Raw genomic sequence first — 23,634 nt, 5'->3', positions numbered from 1 at the left:
CAGCAGCGTTGGAAACGGAAAAAGGTGAATGAGTGGGCAATTGACGACCCACTCACCTGTTTCACCCCAGGGCAAAGCATCCAAAGACTGTCAGTCCTAGGCGTTTGGGAGCGGACTTACAGAGCTCAGACACTAGGCCCTAGCGTAAATTGGCTACACCAGCGGAGGTAGCAGGCATTGCCACACCGCAGCAAGTGCAACCAGGGGGAGAAACTACCTTAAACATTAGAGAGAAAAAATTTAACTTTCCAAGCTAAGAGCTGGGTAACCCAATTTGGGCAGATTGAATTTAAGAAAGGCAATCTGCTCCATCAGATGAGGTGCCATGCGTGAGCGCTGTGGACTCAGTATGTTTCCAGTCATAGAAAACACGCGCTCACTTTGAACAGTGGTTGGCGGACATGATAGAAGCTGCTGCGCAACCCATGAGAGTGCAGGCCACACACTCTTCTTTTCATCCCAGTAGCTAAGAGGATCAACATTAGGAGCAGAAGGAACTTCACAGAGGTAAAGTTTGACCATTTCAGCAGCACTACTCTCCTTTCTGCTGCTAGCTCTGTCAGATGGTCCAACTATACTGCCAAGTGCCTCTTCCCAAAACGCAGCTGCTCCACTCAGCTGTGTTGTGCTGCTTGTGGCACTGCTGCTGATGCTGCTGCTAGGCCTCCTCCTGCACCTCACCCTCCTCGGACAGCATTCCCATTTTACGCTGCCAGTCACGCACCTTGTTGACCAATTGCTCCCGGTAGCTACTGAGAACATTGAATTTCAAAGCTAGCTTTCCCTTAATTCTTGGATCACAAAGGCACGCTAGCATCATTTCGGGACTCTCTTCCATTCGCTTGCGAAGGTGTACTTTTAGCAGATCCTTCAGCTTCCTGACTATGGCTGCTACGTCAGGATGTAGAGTGCCACCTTGAACAGCCTCACGGTTTCCAAGGAACACATCCATCTTGCTGCCTAGATGGGAGAACACTGGGATTACCTGGGCCAGACTGGCAGTGTTTGAGCTTAAATTTTCTGTGGCATCCCTGAATGGTTTAAGGACTGCCACTAGCTGGGCGATCACTGTCCAATCCTCCCTATTCAATGGAGAGGTAATCCCTATATTGTGCTCTGAGGCAAGATTATGGATTGCCCTCTGCTGCTCCAAAATCCTCTCTAGCATGTCTAACGTGGAGTTCCACCGTGTACTGACATCCTGACGTAGGCAGTGTACGGGAAGACCTGACCTCTCTTGCTCTTCCCTCAAAAGTTGGCTAGCCTTAACACTATGATGAAAGTGCCCAGCGATCTTTCTGCAGCGGGACAGAACTACTGCTGCCACATTAGTTCCTTCTGACATTGCTGCCTTCACTACAAGATGGATGATGTGGGCTGCACAGCGCACACCAACAATATGACCATCTCGCAGCGCTTTCACCATATTGGCACCTCCGTCAGTTACCACAAAACCAACTTCAACATTGGTGCCCGCCTCTGCTCCCACCCAAAGGCTAAACATTTTCCTAATCGCATGCAGAATATTTTGGGAAGTGTGCTTTTCATCCATCACTTCTGCATGGAGAAGGAATGATCGGTAGCCTGCTGCAGCAACTTCCTTAGACACACCGGGCTGCCACCAGTGTGCTGTCAAAGAAAGAAAGGCATGCTGGGCGCTAGGTGCACTCCACAAATCTGTAGTGAAATGAACACACTGACCAGCAGCCTTGGAAAGCTCCTCTTTCACTGCTGCAACACAGGACCGATACAGCGAGGGGACAATGTTCCTGCTGAAAGTGGAACGTGACGGAACTGTGTATTGTGGAGCCACAGCCGCCATCAATTGTTTGAAAGGCTCCCCTTCAATCATGGAGAAGGATGCCCCTCCAACAGCAATGAACTGACCAATAAGTCGCGTTACTTTATTGGCCTGCTGTTTGGGCATCGTTCTCTTGGAGTGGAATGCCCCAAATTCTTCCAGGGTGGGCTGGGCATGCAGTGCTCCAACCTGCCTTGGTCTCTGGCTGCCAGCACTAGTTGCTGCTGCTGCTGCTGCTGCTGCTATTGGCTCAGAAGAAGAAGCTGTTGGGGTTTTTCCACGGCCACCAGCTATGCTGCCTGCACTAAGTTTTACCTCTGCATCTTTCCCCAATAGCACAGCGTTGTGTTGAGTGCTGAGGTGATGCTTCATGCTAGCACTGGTAAAATGGCCAGACACTTTCCCTCTGCTTATTAGCTTCCCACAATGTTTGCACTTTCCATAGCGCCCTTCTTCAACATTTTCAAAGTGCTCCCAAATTGGGGCGCGCATAGCCTTGGAGTGTGCCTTGGGTGCTGCTCTTACTGCTCGGGGTGGATGAACAGAGGCAGAACTAGTGGTGGTGGGACTGGTGGTAACAGTACTGGCCATAGTGGGACTGCTAATTGCTTTAGATTTGCTAGGTTTTGCTGCTGCTGGTGGTGGTGATGGTGATGATCGTAGCGGAGAAGGTGGAGGCTCAGGGGAAAATTGTGCACTAGTCATTTGGACACTGCTCCCTGAGGAATCTGATTCCTGACCACTCATCTCCTCTACTTCCTCTGGCTCATAGTCTAGCTCTTCATTAGCCAGATCGAATGGAATTCCTGCTAGGCTGGAGCTAAGACTGATATCGTCGTGAGACTCGTGACTAGTAGTAGTGCGAGCAGGAAGAATAGACTCTGCACTTGGCCTCTCAGTCTCAGGCTCCTCTGCTACCTCGCTAGGTGGAGTTCCACTATGTGTAGCCCTCTCTCTAACTGTCTTTACAAAAATTTTGTAAGGACTTGGTGGCTTGCTAGAGGTACTAGGAGGACATGGCGTGGCGGTACCAGTGGGAACAGTAGGCGCAGCACTAGTGGTGGTAGAGGCGGTAGAGGTGGGGGTGGTGGTGGTGGTTTTCCCTACAAAGGAATGAGATCGCTTTGGTTTGGGACCCCTCTGAGTCTTGCTGCTAATTTGGCTCTGCTTGGTACCTTGCATGCTGCTGGTGGATGGGGAAGATGCTGCTTGGGGCAAAAGGCACTTCTTTTTAGTCACTGGGCTGGTACTACTTGTGCTACCCTTTAACTTTGAACGTGCTTCTGGTGCTTTAGGCTTTCCGTAAAAAACCATAGAGCTTGTGGGCCTAGCCGCACTACTACTGCCTGCTTTTGGTGCCTTTCCTTTACTTGATGATCCTTCAAGCAATGCTTCCCCAAATGATAAGCGAGAGCTTGGCCTACTTGGCCGACTAGACTGACGCAAAGGCTGCATCTTAGAACTGGTGGTGGTGCTGGTGGTGGTGCTGGTGGTGGTGGTGGTAGATGGAGCTTGTCCCTCCTTAGTCCCAAAAGGAGGATCCATTTCAAATTTTGTGTTGTGTGTGTAGTGTAGTGTAGTGTAGTGTAGTGTAGTGTAGTGTTTAAAAAACTATAAAAAAAAAATAAAAAAATAAAAAAAAGGAAAAACGAATTAAAGACAAAAAAATTAGAGGAAGTTCTCTTCAGTGCTACTGCTTAAAAAGTAAAACTATGCACTACTGCACTGTGCTGTGTGCAATCTGCCAAAATCCTAAAGTTATTTAAATTATTAACTCAAGATTAACTATTTAATAACTAGCAGTATTTTATTTTTAATTTGAATTTACACGGGCCTAAGAGCTTAGCCTACCACTATGCTAGCCTAAAGCTATATTTCCTTACTATAAGTCTACCTCTAGGCAGACGCTCTCAAACCCACTAAGCTAAAGTGAGGTTAAATCAGATTCAGTATATGATTTATTAATTAATATTAAGTTATATAATATTAATAGATTAGAACTAATTTACTTATATATTATGTATTATAGATAGAAGAATATAGATTATGAATTAGAATTTAGAATTAGAATTACTTATATTATAGATTATGAATTAGAATATTATTATTTATAATATATTATAGATTAAGATTAAAGAAGATTAGAATTATTTTAGTACTACAGCTAGTAGCTTGAAGCTTTGCTTAGTACAGCTCGTCACAGTCAATTTTTCTTGAAAAGAATTAGAAATAAAATAAAATGTCACAGCAAAACAGTTATCTTCACTGCTTGCTGCACTCACTAGCCCAACAAGTTCACTTCACTGATGGACTGAGGTGAGCAAAACACTAAGGGTACTTTTAATAAAATTGAAATAAAATGTAAAATAAATGAGAAAATCTTTGCAAAACAGTTAACGTCACTGCTTGCTGATCAAAAAAAAACACAGCACTTATGCGGCTGCACTCACTAGCCCAACAAGTTCACTTCACTGATGGATTGAGGTGAGCAAAACAAATGAAATAAAATGAAAGATTAATTAAGAAAAATTGACTTGGTCTCTTACTGTTGCTAAAACAAAGCACAAACTATAGAGCTGCAGCACCAGTACTAATAAGATTAGCTGAACTATACGCTAGTAGTAATTAATTAATATTATTACTTTTATTTATAGCTAATTTAATTAACTATTAAGATAAGAAAGAATTAGAGAATTATTGATATTACTGATTTTAGATTAGACACTAGTAGATGTTCTGAATGTCTACAGTACACTCTACACTAATATACTATTACTAACTATAACTGACAAATATATATATTTTATAATGAATTCAATTATTAATTATATTAATTAATATTACTGATTTTAAATTAGACACTAGTAGATGAATGTCTACAGTACACTCTACACTAGTATACTATAGTATATATATATATATGACTGACAAATATATATATATATATAATATTATAATGAACTATTAAATTATAGATTCTATTAAATTGTAATTTATAAATTCTATTTAATTTATTTAAGCAGGACAGGCAATAGGCACTAGTGCCAGCCCAGGGCAAGGGCACCCCAGTGCCACTGAGGCACTGGGTGCACTGTCAACTCAACAGCACTTACACTAAAGTTGATGACAAATTAATTTTAAAAAAATTAAATTAATCAAATTATTATTATTAAATATATTAATTAAGTAGCACTGAAGTGAGGATGAAGTACACAGTGAGAAATGGCAGGCTAAGGCTTACCAGTCTCACACAGAACAGAACAATCTCTCTCTGTAACGCTCGGATGCAGCACAGCAGTGTTGCCAAAGCAGTCACAGCGAAAAATGAATGGATCTCTCAGGCAAGCTCTGGTCTTATAAAGGCGCCTTCAGAATTCAAAAAACAGCAGCACAGGCATTGGACGAGACCCTTAGCGTTACGTCACAAGAGTGAGCTGATTGGACAGACGAGTTTGAAATTTTGGCGGTTGCGCGGCAAAAACGAAGACGATCACGAAGAATCTTCGATTCTTCGTGATTGTGAGTCTTCGTCTTCGCCTACGGTTTGCCGGCACTGTATTCTGTTCTACGTTCCTTCGGAACGAACAAAAAAACGGCCTCTTCGTGCTCGTTTTCATGTTCGCCCGAAGACGAATGCACAAGTCTACTACATACTTCTTCTTCTTGGGTCACCACTTTAGTGACATATGGAAAATTCTATCTCATGTGCATTTAAATCATCATGTTTGATAGGCTAGACCAACAAAAGGGCCATTTTCATTCTCTTTCTCTCTTCTGTATTATCAGTTTAAGCTGTTCAGAAAGCAGCTTTAGTAGTTATTATACCATGCTGCTCAGAACAGAAACTGTGTGTATAATCTCAAATTCATCGAGGTATCAATAGCTTTTATTGAGTTAAAGGCCATTAGGAAATAGTAAATCTCTGCTGACTTGTCTCAGTGTGACATTAATATTTAGCAAATAGAGCCTCTTTCTAATCAAGTCTAATGAGCATAAAATTAATTTTTACCATGATAGTTGTTGCTTCATTAAAACATAAAGCTAGAGACAGATGTCCATGCAATAACATGGATCTTTCATCAGCAGTAATTGCCTTTTTGGTTGGAAGTCCAATGATATTTATATTCTTATAATTTATTACAGTTTAACTTGTAGCCTGAATCACCAACCTGACATATCTTAAAGTGCCTGATGATACAAGAACTGATATTTGGAAGTTGTGTTGGGGCCACTGTTTTATTAATTAATAAAATATCTCAATAGGTATATTGCAAAAGAATAATGGAATATTTAAAAAAAAGGTTTAATATTTTATGGTTGAGAGATGACCTCCAGGTTGGTAATTCAAATTGCCAAATAGATGATGTCATCTGTATAAAATACCTGCTCTGCAAATATCTGGCGAATTAAAACAAAATTAAGAGAGAAAAGCGAGATCCGTTTTAAGTTGTTGATACTTCATTTAGAATAATGTAATTTCACCTATAAAAGATGACCAGCAAAATGCAAACATTAACGTAAGGAAAATGAGTCAATGTAGATGTTTAAAAAACAAATGAAAAATGAACAGACCAGGGGTTGGAACATACAAAGGTGACAATGCTGATCTCAATGTGTATCTTAAAAAAAAAAAAGACAGATGGGGACATAGTCCATTATACAAGGTTCTCCAGGACCCGATGCCAGGAGACGTCAGCAGCAAGAAGGCTGATGTGATTGGGTTAGTCATCCTTTTCTATGATTACTTCTCCATGGAGGACTTTTCTTCTCTGTCTCAGCATGTGAAAGTACAGTTGGGGGAATACTGGAATAAGAAACAAAAAGAAAATAACAATTCCATCCATGTTTTATTCCATCCTCCCTTGAATCCAAGGGAATCCACCAGTTGGCCATGATTTATTATCAATAGGCAGTAAATTATATGAAAACGGTTGTGGACAGGTCTTGTAGGGTGCAACTTGCTTCGGTAAGTTATCATTATTCTGTAAATTTCCATCTATTTTGTGCTTTCTGTACATTTTGCAGATACAGAAAGCTTTGAATAAATAATAGTATATTTCGATATGATTTTGGATTATTGTTCCATAGAAGTCTGCTTACAAAAAACAGTAATTTTAATTCCCAATTTATGTTTACGCCTGGAGCCAAATCACCATGAACACACTGGGCAAGGGCTCAGATAACATCATTTGTGGGGGGCTACAGGAGAGAAAAAGGCATGCACTTCAAATTGCCCGTCCTCTGTTTCCTGTACCATACCCATTTTCAGAGACAAATAGTTAAGGATATTTCATCCCTTACTTGGGATACAAATGTTTAGCAAAAGAAGAAATTTGCAGGCACTTACGTGGTATATAAGAGCACATGATAATGATAAGGAAGTAGTAGTAGTCGAAAGAAACATTGTACTTGTTCGGCAGTCTCAGAGAATACATTCCAGACTTCCGCACATACGGTAAAGCAGCATAAATGGTTAAGAGTTCACCAGCAACCCCAATAGGATACAAGACAATAAATAAATTATACCTGGAAAGAGAAAAATATTGTAAGTCTGTTATTCAGTATTACTAATTAATCTATACCTTTAACCTTTTTATTAAAAATAAGGAATTCTTATATTTATTGCTTTTTTCAAAATCTAAAATGAAATTTAAAATAAAAATAAAAATAAAAAAATCTGATTAAAACTAAGTTTGGTAAAGTGCTGGTTATAAGAAGCAAATTAGTTTAAGGTCAATAAATGTAAGGAAACACGTGGAAATTGGCCTAAAGCCGATATGGTATTTAGCAACATCTTGAAATCTGTGTTTTATGCTAAAAATATGGAATGTAGGTCAATCTCTTCCCTTGGCTTTTGTTACCAAGGAAGTAGCAATACTAAAAAAAGAAGAACGACAAATAAAGGCTTTCTGATACTGCAAGATCACTTTGTTACATCGGGGCAAGGAGGCGACAATGGCTGAGGGGCCCGATTCCAACAATCAACTATCCATTGCCACCATAATACTATGAGTATTTATTATTGACATTATTATTATTTTTATCAGTGTTATGGCCGAACAAAAGTCCAACTTCTTATTCTGATGTAAAGATACGTCCAGCAGCGTTTATGAATGCACTGTTGGCCCCTTTACTTTTGGCAACCAGTCCTACCAACCACAACACAAAACAGGGCCATGCATGAGATCAAGTAAGCGAAAAAAGGTAAAGTTCTATTCCTTTTTTTTTTTTGCTAATATGCTTACATAAAAGGGGTGAAAATGTAACTGTAAATATCAGAATGGGTTAATAACACATTGTATTAATAAAAAAGATTCATTAAGAAAGGGGTTGGCAAATGCATTTGTAGTCACCGTAAGGGGATAAGCATTACAACTTTCCATATTTGTTAAACATGCAAAAAAAAAGTGCTAATAGCAAAAAAAGAAAACCCACCTGGCCCATTTTATGAAGTACGGTAAGTGATTGAGGAGATTGAATGTGTAGTAGGAATATCGCGTGATCTCTGTCACCGTCCACACGACTAGAAAAAGAACAACACTATGTTCACTCTGGATCTGTAAAAAAAAATGTAACCGATAGTATTATAAAAAATACAATTATAATAGGTCAACAACTGCATGTACAAACATATTGTGATAGGAAATGCCAATTCAATGATCTTTTGTCTTTTCTGATAAAAAGAAGCAGCATTACTAGTTACAAAAAAATGTAAAGTAAACCTGTCACCAGAAAAAAAATGAAACAATGTAAAGAAAAATATATTTTTAGAACACAAGTGAAAACAAGCAATAATACCAGGAATCTGATACCTAAAAAACTATAAATTGAATCTGACACGACTGGTTTCATTTTATAAAGTTTTCTTTTCAGTTCACATTTATTTTATACCCCAGTCTGTTGCTTAGTAGTCGATTTCAAACTATTCTGGAACCACAAACGAAGAAATCAAGGGGTATGAAGGAGACCACTTGGCCCTAAGGGATTGCAGTTGAAACAGTATCAGAGTCTTAGGGTAATAAGGATAAGTGATTTGGGTGAGAACACCGACAGTGTTATCACATATGTTTTTTGGATCCTGGGGTCCACGTTGCCAAATATATATATATATATATATATATATAAATACACACAAACCCCTTCCCGGTGTGCTTTCAAGAAACAGATACGTATTTACCTGTCCAGGGTACCCCTGCTGTAAGAGTTAATAGGGCAAATCAGATAAATGTGTCAATGGCATTAAACCCCCAGACTGTGCGTTGTTAAATGAATGGTAAGCACATCGCGTATCCATTACACTTTTCAACATGTTCATGCTTTTCGCGGTAACTGTAGAGATCCATGGACCGCAGCCCAAGACCTCCAAGTATGAGCTCCGCTTCTTCTTAAACAGCTCTGTCTGCAGATAATTCATGCACTGCCAGGAACTTCTCCAAGAAACATACAAATGTCATTTGAGCCAAAGTCTAGCCTCCTAAGCGACAAAAGAGCTGCATTGATCTTGGATATTTATTAAGAAATATATATAGAAATGATGCATCGAGCTCATAATTTTTCATCAACATTAACAATGTTAAATAAAATAAATGACATTAATGTGGATTGGAGCGGATATTTACAACTAAACAGAAGCATAAGAACAAAAAAGGGACAGCATTTGTAAACCCACCTGTCTTATACTGTTGGTTATCAACCAAACCATGAAAATTCTTGAGCTGACTTGGACCCCTGTTACTAGCACCGATGTGCGCACTATTCCTTTATGAAGAAATAATATATAAGTACTTTCATAAGCAATACCATAAATCAATAAATGCAATGAAATCAGAACTTACCAAGCGCGCAGTGGACCAACTAAAAAAGAAACAGATGAACAAACGTTATTTAGCATTTTACACTGTTATACATGCTGTTTCTGGTTTTCGATCACACGGTTTTTAAGGATTCATTCTTTTGGCTAATAAATTAAAAATAAACAAAAAGATTGAATAAATTATCTTATGTGTTTGAGCTGTGACCTAATGATCATAGATCTACTGGGATTTAGTTGATTCAAATGGTGTTTTCCCAAAGCACTTAAAGGTGCTGTTCCACTTAGACAAAACATAAATTAGACAATCCAGAGTTAATTAGAAGATGTTAGTTTTACTGGGTCATACAGGTTTATACATGCTGTGATTAGCATTTTGGCAATGTTCCCAGAAAACGTGGTTAAGGTTCAAAGTGGGGACAGTGTTAAGCATTCAGGTGTCCAATAAATCTAACAGGTGCTGCTTATTAAGTAGCAAATACAACCCCCCAGGAAACAATGTTTGTTATTTTTGGGAAATCTAAAGTTTTCAGCAGTAGAGCAGAGTACAATTTCAAAACTAGTAGCTTGAGGCCCACAGAATACTTTTAGTTATCGCAAGGGAGTTTTATTTAATGCCAGGAAAAATTACTGAGAGGGTGGTGGATAAGTGGAACAGCCTCCAAGCAGAAGTGGTATATGTACTTAAACACGCATGGCATATAGCTCCTAAATTAAAGACAAGATCAAGCACTGTGTGAGTCTTTAAAGCAGATAAAACAGGCAGACTAGATGGGCTCAGTGGGTCTTATCTGTTGTGAAATTAAGTTTTTATGTCAATCTACAAAAAAGGACAAATTCCAGTTACATTTTATCACCAGGTAAGCACTTATTTCCATAACTGGGCATTGGAGTTAAACATAAACTTTATGGACAGGGGAACAAATGTTATTAAACTAATAAATCTTAGGTAATTAATATGCAAATGAGAATTAACAATATCAGTGTCTGTAAGGAAAGCTGTATACAGAAAGGGGAGTGCAGAACCTTAAAAAGCATACAAATTCAGATTTCCAGGTTGTTGCTAGAATAATAATGACCAATAAATAAACAAAACTTAGCAAGAATTCAGTGCATACCCAGTGAATACTATACAAAAACTGGTGATTCCATCACACTATATGGCCATATATTGCTTAGCCCACCACTATGTAAAAGTACCCCAAGTTTATTTTTCATGGCTATATTGGCTATATTGAGTTGAATCAGTGGGACTGCACTGCATTTTAACCCAAATGAGAGTCTCAAGCAACTTAAAGCCTTCTCTGGACACCATTAATGAGGTACCTGTCTGTACACTACACGCTCCCTCCCCCCCTCTCTTGTCAGCTCTCCTGCAGCTGTACACTCTCTCACGTACTGACTCACTCCCCTTGCCGTTTCTTGCTCCAACTCCCATCTCTCCTGTATTGGTTTTCTCTGTAGCTTTACACTCTCTCACACCTTGATTTACACCCCTTTCCCTCTCTTGCTCCCCTCCCATCTCTCCTGTAAGTATCAACTCTGCAGCTGCACAGAGAGATCAGAAGAGACCAGACAATGGCTGGAGAAGGGTAGTAGGTGAGTGATACAAGGCAGGGGGAGAGTGCATTGGGGCACACAGAGAGGGAGGGACTAATGGAAACTAAATTCATTGTCTGTAAATGAGTGAGACAAAATCAAATTGTACAAAATGATTTTGGACAATTCTACTGCTACCTAATTTAACATCTTTGAATGTGGTGTGCAACTCTCTAAAAATCCTTGCTTCTCCTTAAAGTGGACCCAGAATTAGTAGCTAATAAAACAAGTCAGTAGCAAGGAAAATGGCAATTTACCTCAAGTAAAGCAAATGTCTGGAAAAATTTAAGTGTCTTCTGAATATTTCTGTACAAACCCTTGTGCGTTCCTTTCTGCATGTAAAATCGAGCCATGGCAATAGCAAGAACGAGCCACCTGAAAGATAAAATGACAAGATACATTAAAATACAATTTTGTGTCATTTTAATTAATGAATAGAAAAATATTATCAGGTATTGACACAAAGCACTTTTTCTGGACTTCAGGAATTTAGGACACTATAAAGCAACTTGAAGGACTGGACAGATGGTGGCCCTCAACATTGTGGGAAGAATACTTCAATCAAAAGCTGCTATACAGATGTTAAAGGTAAACTCCAGTGTCCCACACAGCCTCCTGGAAAAAAAGAATGAATATTAAAGTACCTTGTAAGTACTTTAACATGCATTCTTTAAACTTACAGAACAATGAACAAAATATAATTATTTACCATAAGGGAGAAGCTGCAGATCCAGAGCTACAGCAAAACACATCCATGATTTATTTTTTTATTATTACTATCATTTTTATCTGTTTTGCGTTAGAAACATAGTAGTAGGGGACAGAAGAAAAGAGGGGGCTTGGGTACATCAGTATAAATGCACATAATTATAATTATCATTAAATACAGTTTGCAAGCAAACATTTTTATCCGTAGCTCTCAAATCCATTGAGTAACAATAAAATGTTATGTCTAGGTGGTAACCCTACAGTTAGGTGAATGGGAGGGGGGGGGAGTGGGAGACACCAAGAGGATTATAAGGAAATAGGAGGAGGACACCTGGCCTGTATCTGCCCCATTTCATTGTGGACAAACTCCACTTTGGGACAGACAGATGGATGCAATTACCGGTAAGTATTATTGTGTATGCTCATGGCTTGTGAATTTCAACCAAGGTTCCCAAATGGCTAAATATCCACAATGTTGATTGTGAGCATTATAAAAGGCCATTTCTGAGCAGCAGACAGTGTTCTTGCATTTTGGGTGGAGTAGGACTTTTCAAGTTCTAGCTATTACCAATTTGACAGCCATGCACATGATGGTGGTCACTTTGCAGAAACAACCTGGACACAAAAGGGGAAAGATGTTTAGCAATGCTCTTTCCAGACATGCGGTCCATCAATTCCCTCCACCAATTTGCTGCTTAAATTCAATGGGAGCTCTTTCCACGCATCTGCATGGGGGTCTCATTAGATTGCAGAGCCAATATACCACATGTCATGAGATGTGGTTGGCCAATAGCTAGGAGGCAGGGAGAGGGAGAAATGTATATGGGAGGTTTGCAGAATCCCTCCTATGAGCTTGCAATGGGGACCACAGAGAAATTTAAAGGGCTCAGCTATCATATACATTAAACGCATGTGATTGTTGGGGTCTCCCTTTAGTATCAAGAAATCACTAGCAAACAAATCACAATCAAGTAAAGGAACGCTCATTAAAAGAGATATTTCACAGATCACAAATTATTTGGTTTATATCACTTATATGTTCCATTTATGCATAGTTTACGGTTATTAGTTTAGAGAAAAACTATACATGCTATAAAATACAACGCACTGAGAAAGTTATCCCCGTTCATAAAAGTGAGGCCAAACTTTCTACGAATCCTGATTTTAACTCTACACACACGACAACCTTTTATGCATATATTTTTATTCATTATTATTATTATTTTATTTCTCTGTTTCTAGTGGGTGTCTCAGATATATATACAAACAATATGGGGTGGTTTTTTTTTTTGCGTTTTCATTTATTTATAGAATTTCCTTTTTTTTTGTATTTATTTTTTATACAAGTTAAACCAAGTTGAACTGCACACTGTAACAGTAGTTACTTTCCCAGCCAGTCGCATGCCTTCATCTGCCAAATATACTGTCTATGAAAAGTTGTAATGAAGCCCGTCAGACACATGATACTTGACACCTGTTATTCAGCAAACTCAGCGCTCGATGAGCTTAACACATGATAATATTTAAAGTGTGCAAATTACACTCTGTAATATTCACACAAAATCATTGTTCTGTTCAGTAAGTAATTTGCAGCTGTTGGGAGTAACTATTATTATATTATTATATTTGCTTATAGCGCATCTGTATATTATTGATGTATATGCAAAACATAGGCATGCGCCTAACTGATTTAAGTAATTGATATCTGCCTCGTTGGCCCATATACAGGATATAACCGGATTACGAGATGCGATGGAAATTTGAATGGATTTGAACATAAAAAATTTCAGATCTAGGTTGTTAGCCCAGTGGATTATATCTTATTCCAACACCAAGATTTAACATCGCTGTATACACTGTTACCCCTAACAATCAAAGCTTACATCACAGCATCACAATGTAAGAAAATGTCATCATCATTATCTTATATGTCTAGGAATAAAATGTAATGTTTAAATAAAACATTTGTTTAATGATAATGGTGATTAAAAAGAACATGCCATTGATGCATCAATAATGTAGGGAAGCAGCTTCTACTACATAGCCCCAACATTTTGGCTGTTGCAGTTTAGGTTAGAAGCAGGGTTAGGGCTTAGCCAGAAAAGGGTCTTTAAAAAAAGTCACCTGTTTTTTTACTTTTCTCAGCTTTTTTCATTTTTCTTTTGCACTGCTCATGGAGCAATATGACTATAGATCCTCTGTGGGACTCTGTAGACCCAAGGGATCTCTCTTGTAAATATGGGGTACCCCAATGATATCTTGATGACTGAGTCTGTTAAAATACCGCTTTTTTTTAAATATTTGTATTATTTTTTATATTACAGAGGCTATCAGAGACCAGGAAGGGTCTCTGCCTAATGCTTCCCACAGGGTCACCTTTGACACCAAAGGTATGGAATGCCAAACTTCTGTTCGGGCATTCAAACACTTCCAGTGTAACCAGCCCTTGTACCAAGTGTCATGACACTGAATGTGTCAGCTGGGGGCCAGCAATGCTAGGTCTTGCAGACAGAGGTCTTGGAGACCAGGCTGTAGTTAGATCACTATCTCTGCATGTTCATGGGTGTAAACAGCGCCAATTTTAACTCAATGTGTATACAAGTTACAGTACCAGCCTTGTAGACATACCTAGTACATCTCTTCAGCACTGGCACCTGTGGAAGTAATCCTAAGTAAACTTGCACAATAATAAATATTAATAAATTAATAAATGTTTTCCTCTATTTTTTATTATTCACACCAAATGATGGACCATACATATATAAATAAAAGAATGTCCCATCTGCCCTGGAAAGACACAATATCTAGTTTGTGTTGGTACACAAAAGTGGAAAAGGTAAATCATGGTTGAACAAATACATAGTAAACAAGTCATAAAAGCTAATATCAGTGGATGGTGAAAAACAAGTAAACAATTTGTCTTTTTAGCATTTGTAATAGGGTTATGTTTTTCCTTAAATGTTTTTAGGGGCCTTAAGACTGTAGAACTCTTCTGAACGCAGGTTTTCACACAAGGGCACAGGGTTTACTTGAGCCTCTGCCAAATATATGGACAAGGGTGACATGTGCTCAATGTCACTAACCATAGTACAAATAGCAACGATGGAGTATTTTTGGAATGCAGAATTTAAAAAAAATTCACCATAAAATATTGTTGTTGTAAATTGTTTAATTATTGACTAGCCTTCTCTTACATCTGGCTGGGTTGTTCAAACTTTTTTTTCAAAAATGTATTTGATGCCAACACCCTTCCTAAATTTCATTGCTGCAAATATATTATGCCTCCTGTGCTTACCATGATGCCAAAATAAATGGTATCAATATTGATAAAATCTAAATGCGGGTATTAAAACACAAAAATATTTTTTGAAATTTAACGTTATGGTTTTATCCTTGGTTCTGGGAATGCTTATTCATATTTCCACATTCTCATGTGCTGCCTACCAGCGAAATTCCTTCTCTGGCCTGAGATGCCTTGACTTCACCTTCAAAGACCTCACACTCAAAATAATCCTTGGCTGGTGTATCTGCCCTCTTCACTGCACTCAGGCTACTATGTAAAAAGAGATACACAATCAAAATGTAGTGATGTTTATGGGGCAGAAGATCATATTTACTAAAGTGGAAGAGGTTTTCCAAACATCGGCATTTTGCATAGGAAAATAAATATCTAAAATAAGTAGGATAAAATACATTAATCTCTTACAGACATATAAAAAATAAAAATGTTGCCCTGGGCTTCAATATACAGATGCTGGTAGATTTACCAAATTCTGTTTTAATTTGCCTATCAATGTAGCGGGATTTGTATAGGCCCTATAGGGGTTCAGTTTGGCTTCGCTGATGTACATCTGCTAATTCCAAATGACAGAAGAGCTCTTAAAGGGACAGTCATGCCAAAATGTTTTTCCAAGGCTGAGTGAAGACAACTAAGTTTCAGATAAAGGAAGAACTTTTCCCAGTGAATTCTCTCCTCAATACAGAAAGACCTGGAGCTATAAGCGCAAGGGCAGCATGACTAGAGATCCGAACAACCTGAGCCACCACATTCAGACTATACTTGTATCACCCGTTATAGAAAAGAAAGCGCTAGGTCAAGAAATTATGAACAATGTAGTTGGAGCTGCGGAGGGTAATGATGACAGCATAAATGTAACCTGACCAGAGTAGATTGTAACTCCCACCCCTTCCTTCCTTTAATAATGTTGCCCCTTTTTATAGATGGGAATTCGTAGAAGGAATTTTATAGCGTTCAGGAAAGCATTCTAGATCGTAAGCTCATTTGAGCAGGGTTGTTATATCCGGTCTACCCATTGTACAGCATTCCGGAATATGATCGCGCTATATAAGTCAATAAAAAATAATTTCATACACATGCTGTTTAAAGTGATTCTGTCCCTATACTTGCATGAAATAGATTTAAATAAATAGAGATGTATCCAGGGTTTAATGAGATTGCCTTTGGTATCATAAAGTAATTTCTTTCCCCATTTGGGCATGAGCGACAAAAACATTTATTTAGTATGGTCTTAAGGAGGAAGGGAAGTTGCGCATTCCACTAGCCAGGTCAAGATAAATCAACATGAGTATTCCTTTGAAGACGATGGGCTATACAAAAGTTTAATATGCTTTTATGGGGGTTATAAATTAATCCATGTCATTGTATGTTATCTGACTTCCTCTCCAATGCAGGATAGATGTGATGCTTGTGAGTAACTCACACATATTTGTCTGCAGGTAACCTGTCCCTGGTTATATTAAATACTGAACAGTCCTACATTCTGGAGGCACAGGACCATGCCTAATATTCACATTATTCCCTTTGTTACATTCTCCCTACTATTGTCTTCTGTTTACTATAATTAAGCCTGACTCTTGCACCTGAGCTCATGAGAGAGCATCTTAGCATCAACAAAAGGGATGAGCTTCTAAATTCTAAGTATGAAATATTAAGGGAAGGGGATCTGCAATTATTAAAAAAGAAAATTACAAGAAAAGTAATGTCATTGTCAGGTGTCAGAGTGCGGACCAGACTGAAGAAATACTAGCGCACTAGATAATATTTATCATGGAAATATATATTTAAAATGGGGCCTTGGTTTCTATATCTAGATGTTTTAATTGTGCTGAATATCCACTTTAATACAGAACCACAGTTGTTATTTTGTGGACACATTATACTAATGATTCTCTTCCTCCATGAGCCTAAAAATCTCCCAAGTACTTTGCAGAATATGTTTCATGTTCAGGTACTGGGGCATCTGAATATTAATTGAATGCCAGAATATCAGCAATTCACTTATTTTCTCAATATATGTATATTTAAGAGATGGACAATTGGAGACTACAGCACCACTTCCCTACCACTGACCAAGTATCTTAGAAGATATAGTCTACATTATCTGGAGCACCAAAGATAGATCTCCCATCCTTAGACGATGGTTATCTACAGAGCATCATGGCGGGTGACAGAAAAATCCTTGGTGGCTCTGGGACACAATGTCCTCCTCAAAGCCTGCCTACCCCTGTTGGTAGGCCCCCAAAAGCCTTAAATGTCACTCATGCTATAAAGGTCTTATACCGTCTTCATTCTGCCTATATGCAAATAAGATTAAATGGCGTGCGAGCTTCATGTGATGGTAATATTTTCATTCTCACTCCAGAATTTCTGTATGCCACCCAAATGCATACTAAGCCGGGGTCTTGGTTATGGTGACTATGAGTCAACCAAAAATGTGGAAGGGGGTCATAATACTCATAATATTATATATATATATATATACATATATATATATATTCCTTTCCCCCATTATTGTTATAAAATGAATAACACCAGCCAATGCCCAATGGAGAACAACGTGAAAATATCCATGTTGAATTAAACCATTCCACTCGTTGCTGTGATTATAAAACACTTCAAACTTTCCATCAGAAAATTCATAGCCCCCCGATATTTTTTAGCATCATACAATTAAAGCTGCAATTATTTTTCACCACATGAAAGTAATTTTATATTTTCGTACCAGGCACTTGTTAGAAATTAGATTAAAGGGGCTGTTCCACCAAAACATAAAGTGTACTCTGTAAAATGCTAGGCAAACTGTTGTTTTGTTCTATCCTCTGAAGATTTAATCAAATTAAAACTTCTACACAGAAACCTTTTCCATTTCTATGGCAACAACCTATCAGTACATGTTTTTAGCAAAAAAGCACATTACTCTGAAACAACATAGAAGTACAGAATAGATGCCATAACATTCTGGAAATGTTAACCCTTTAATAGCCTGTCGTGAAGATTCTGTGTAGTGACTCGCCAAATTTGTTACTTCCTCATGACTTCCTCATGGAAACCTTGACTTGTCATTACTTAAAGGTAGATGTAATTGAGACAAGAATATCAGCCATAACCTACTGGAAGCAAAAGCACCAGTTTGGAGTCTTAGATATGATCCTGGCAGTATAGAATAGGAAGGAGTCAGCTCCAGACTGTGTGACCCCGAGATTTTAGCCTTTCACCCTGAGACCCTGAGATTGGGGCAAAAACCCTGAGACTCGGGTCAAACCCTAAGAGTTCCCACCTATTTACTGACACCTATGTACTATGTATAACGGAATACACCTATTTGAAACCCACAAGCACAGGATTAACCAAACACATCCATGCAGGTAGAGATGAAATAAAAACCAATCAAAAAGATATTATAGTGATGTCATTTAATGGAATAGTTCCAAAAATGTCCATGTACTTCAAACCTATTACCTCCCTCGAATAGCTAATTTGTAACTATTATAGGTTCTAAATATTTTTACGCTCAATTACCACTGGCGGCTGGCCAATAACTTAACAATAACTTCGTATTGTAACTAGTCGATGAAATATATGGATTCAATTACCATTGTTAGATGTTGAAGGGGATTCTATAGATAAAATGAATGAATTAATGAAAACCACACGACCCACTATTGCAAATGTAGCGGATATCACCTTCACTTATACTTGTATGCCTGCGCAGTGATCATACGGCTATGTGGAATGGAGGGCTACATGCCTCGGTTACTGTAAAATGTGCCTAGGGAAGCAGTTTGCCCGCCCACTGGCATGCTTGGATCTTGCTATACTTAACCACAGGGGCCGGCAAGCGGATGACGCAGCTGCTGCTGTAATGCACCGTATTAGGAAATGCAAGGCAAAGAAAAGCAATCATGTCCCGTTCAATGCATCCGTCACATATCTTTTCTTTTGCCCTGCTTGGTGCAATTGTAACAGCAAATAATCAGCAAATAAATCCAATAAACCTTTTTTTTTTGTTCTTTTTCAGTTAACCCTGGTTTTTATAATTTTTTTAAAGGACCGATGAACCCTAAAGCGTGAATCAATCTATTAGTCCATTTAAAAAACACAGAAGGAGTTAATCAGCAAATATTAAATGGGCAGGTCATCATTTACTCATCTCCCTTGGTTCCTTGAAACTTTAGTAGCACTAGCATTGCTTAACCCTTGAAATGCCAGCGGGGTTGAGTGGTGCATTGTCGTCAAAATGAAGAATGAAAAATTACCATACAATAGTTAACCCTGTGGATCTCAGCTGCCACATACGCACCCACTGCTAGCAGTGAAGCTAGCGGGCATTCATTGTATATAAATGTGTTGAAGAGTTGTGCAGAATGACTCTCTGATAGAGCAGATTTTTTCGCCAATGTATGTACATACCCAGCTGTCATGGCAATGTTGTAAAAGGTGAGCCATGCTGTCGCAAAGGGGCCGATTGTCTTTTTCCTGCTGTTTTCCTTCTCTTCCACGGACCCTTCCTCCTCACTCGATGCCATGGCTTCACAGGCACAAGCTGCGGCTCAGGCTGGAACTTGAATCAAAGCTGACAGCTGGGGCTGACAAATCTAATATTTGGTGACACACAGACCCGCCAATAATAGAGCCATAAGGAGGAGCCTTTAATAGCTCTGTCTGCTCAGGACTTCTCGACGGTGAACAATAATTACCATACAATCCAAAGTTTAGGATATGTCATTAATAAAATGAAAGAAAATGAGCAAAAAAACACTGTTCCGACTCCGTCCACAGACGCATCCTGTGTGTGATTTTTAAGGTCAACGCTGTGTATGAGTGAGGAATGAGTTCCCGTGACACCATTTGAGCCCCTCAGACTGGAACAAGACACCCTTACCTTAATGGAGAAATTTCATGGAAACGTAATGATTTTTTATTATTTATATTGAGCATTAACCCCTAAGTACCTGGAAGTACATCCACACAAGTAATCGATGTGATAAATCACCAAAAGCCCATCCCTTTCTCGGAGACGGGACATGGTCTATCGCCAAACCAAATTGGTTTAATTGATGTTGACATTGCAGAAAGTGTCTAGCTACTGGTTTATTGGTTTTATGATCTCGATCAATGATCTGTGGCCCCCTGTGGCCCCTAACACGCTCTCATAACATCAGATCGGTTTTCCCGGTATATATGCTAACCAACGAGGACACGTCACCATACGAACAACAAAGTCACTTTAGCATGTTATTATTCCATGTCTAATCTTAAAACGTTTACCAGTGTGTGGGTGTGAAAAGTGCGTAGAGGACATCATATGGGGACATATTACGCAGCCTAGGCATTTATAACACCCCAGCCTCTGATACTTAGCGCCGGAAGCCGGTTTGTCATATCATTGCACAGGGCCCGACAATAACTATCTATCTCACAGGCTATATCCCCTTCTGTAACAAAATAAAGAGAGACTTTTTAACACTGTTGGTAACGTTTTATCTTTTGAATCAATATCCCAGTTCTGTATTACAATCTTTCTAACGTCACCGGAGCCTGTACTGAAATGTACAATTTGTAAAAACTACTTGATCAGATTTGTCCTGTTTATTTACTGCAGTAGAGGCTTCGCTAGCTTTTGATCACTTATCTGTATACAGACTCCAATGAGATTAGAAAGATTGTAATACAGAACTGGGATATTGATTCAAAAGATAAAACGTTACCATCAGTGTTAAAAAGTCTCTCTTTATTTTGTTACAGGAGGGGATATAGCCTGTGAGATAGATAGTTATTATCGGGCCCTGTGCAATGATATGACAAACCGGCTTCCAGCGCTAAGTATCAGAGGCTGGGGTGTTATTAATGCCTAGGCTGCGTAATATGTCCCCATATGATGTCCTCTACGCACTTTTCACACCCACACACTGGTAAATGTTTTAAGATTAGACATGGAATAATAACATACTTGCGTGAATTTGTTGTTCATATGGTGACGTGTCCTTGTGGGTTGGCATATATACCGGGACAACCGATCTAATGTTACAAGAGCGTGTTAGGGGCCACAGAACATCGATTAGGACTGCCTATCGAGATGATAAAACTGAAAAACTAGACACATCAATTAAACTAATTTTGTTTTGTGGTGACAGACCATGTCCCGGCTCCTACAAGAGGTGGGATAGAGCCAGTGCCCCCCTGCAACGGGAATGTAATGGATCCATACTTTAGGTATAGTGGCACTGAAAGGACTCAACGAACAATTACTATACAATGTTTTAGATAGATAGATATAAAATCGACATATTGGATTAATTCTCTCATGCCTGTTGACAAACTCCAACTATGAATACCTTGGTTCTATTGTGTATATGGAGATGTTTGTGGGGTTAAATTCACAGTGATATCCACTTACCTAAATATATGAATTTTGTTGTTAATCTCGAGTGACTAATACCTGCACCGATGTTATATGAGAGGTGATTATGGTTGATTATATTCGGGAGATGTTGAACCTTACAGCTGATTAAGGTGGATTAGTCATGTTTTGTATATATAGAATTAAATTGTACTTTGTTGATTATCTTGACAAAGGTCCCTGATATAGTCCAAAACAACGATGACATGAGACCGATTATTGAAAATGAATTATTATGATTTTTTAGTAAAGTCCTGTGCCATTATTTTCTATATGGACTGATATATATTGGTGGAACAGCACCTGGACAATTGTACCGGTTAAATTTGAGTAAAGGCTGAGTGCAGGAGTACTAGATATATATATATATATATATAATTATTATTTATTGTTTTATATAGCGCCATGAAATTCCGTAGCGCTGTACAATGTATATATATATATGTGTGTGTAAATTGGAGTACTAAACACTGACAAGCTATAGCCTTTCAGGCATGAAAAACCCTTGGCTATGAAGGGGTTAAAAAATTATACGTGTAATAAAAACTGCGCTGGGTTTGCATACTGGCCCGGTTGTACTGTAAATAAACTTCATGATGGAGTTTAACATCAACTATGGTTTATCCTGTAAATATGTTACATATAAATGTATATTTCAATCCTTAGAACCGTGACAATAATTGTGTTAAATCATTAGTAAACAGGCGAGCTGTCACGTCACAGGCTGCCAAACCTAGTCAAATGGCCTGATAGTCCGAGGCTCAAGACTATGACAAAAGGGCAACCCAGGGTCCCACACATTTGCATGGAGGGCACTACGAAAATGTAACGGGGACATTCAGCTATCATGATGGTGATGATGATGATGATGATGGTTCTCGTTGAGAAGTCAATGAGACGAGTTTCAAGAAATCACCTCTCATGAACTATTCGGTATGCAGAACCAACTCTGCCTGTCTTCCGTGAGAAAAATGCTGGAAACGGCCATTAAATCAACTCAGGGTTACTTGAAAGAAACGGTTTGAATGGCTAACTCATCACGCGTTAAAGTGACAAAGTTCTTCTTTCTAATGCAGGTCAAATGTTTGAATGAGCAAAGGTGAATTAGTCACATTAAGTATGTGAGCGCCTCACCTTCTAGGAAAGACTGAGAAACCGTTCCGGTTTGTGTTAGATGACATCTCCGACACAGTAGCATTTCTTGTGGAGAGAAATCTAAGACCGGACGCTGTTTTTTATAATGCCTGCAATCTGCAATATTTATAGCCTTTTTCGCTTATGGCAAAATATTGTTGCCTCTTTTTTTTCCGGCCGTATCTTTTCATGAGATAAGTTGCCTATATGCTGTATAAATACCATATACTGAAAGAGTTAATCCCCAAAGAAATCTGCCTCCAACAGGTGCTTGTTGCAGCTGCTGCCCCCTGGCTTCGGAGATCTACATGTGTTCAGCGGCACAAGGAGAAATACCAACCCGGCTTGGTATTCTTCTGTATGTCCCATATTACTCGCAAAGGTCTGGATCGATTCCGAGCCCCAGGTAGTAATTCTAGGAGTATGTCTGCTAACGACCAGCTATCACGGTGTTATATTTTGTTGGCTGGAGGGGGTTTATCGCTTTTTTTGCTCACTAAAAGCATTAAAACCACAGCTTACTGCCATGCTCAGATTTACAAGAATCGGATATCTCTAATCCTGCGCAGGATCTTATTGCTCTGTATATACTTGGTTAAGCTGTCTGTGTGTTCTGCACTGTGCCGCCGTCTGCCTTGTATATGATATGCATGTTCTGGCTTTCAATAAACTCGGCCCAGCTGTATAGAGAAGGAACTTTCTGTCCTAAGCAGTTCCACCTAGTGTGATTCTCCAGGGTATATTTAAAAATCTGCATATACAAATGGGGTTAAGAATCAAAAAGTAGTAAACCTTCTCCCTAATTTGTATGTTTTTTCCTAGAATTCTTAAAAGTATTATTGGGCTGTTTCATATTATTTTATTTAACACAGGATTGCCTT

General features: G+C 38.8%; 1 protein-coding gene across 1 annotated transcript; it reads right to left on the bottom strand.

Moving 5' to 3' along the window:
• Nucleotides 1–6,241: 6,241 nt before the first annotated feature.
• Nucleotides 6,242–19,797, bottom strand: HACD1 (3-hydroxyacyl-CoA dehydratase 1). The gene is made up of 7 exons (XM_053467239.1): nucleotides 19,630–19,797; nucleotides 11,468–11,585; nucleotides 9,637–9,655; nucleotides 9,471–9,559; nucleotides 8,237–8,358; nucleotides 7,149–7,327; nucleotides 6,242–6,605 (listed from the first exon to the last, which is right to left on the bottom strand). Exons 1-7 carry the CDS (start codon nucleotides 19,743–19,745, stop codon nucleotides 6,523–6,525), a joined length of 726 nt encoding a protein of 241 aa, XP_053323214.1. The 5' UTR covers nucleotides 19,746–19,797; the 3' UTR covers nucleotides 6,242–6,522.
• Between the last annotated feature and the right edge of the window lie 3,837 nt (nucleotides 19,798–23,634).

This window comes from Spea bombifrons, chromosome 5 (genome assembly GCF_027358695.1).
Source record: "Spea bombifrons isolate aSpeBom1 chromosome 5, aSpeBom1.2.pri, whole genome shotgun sequence".
Lineage (NCBI taxonomy): Eukaryota > Metazoa > Chordata > Amphibia > Anura > Pelobatidae > Spea > Spea bombifrons.
The sequence above is the reverse complement of the archived record's forward strand: the minus strand, read 5'-3'. Positions and strand labels throughout refer to the sequence as shown.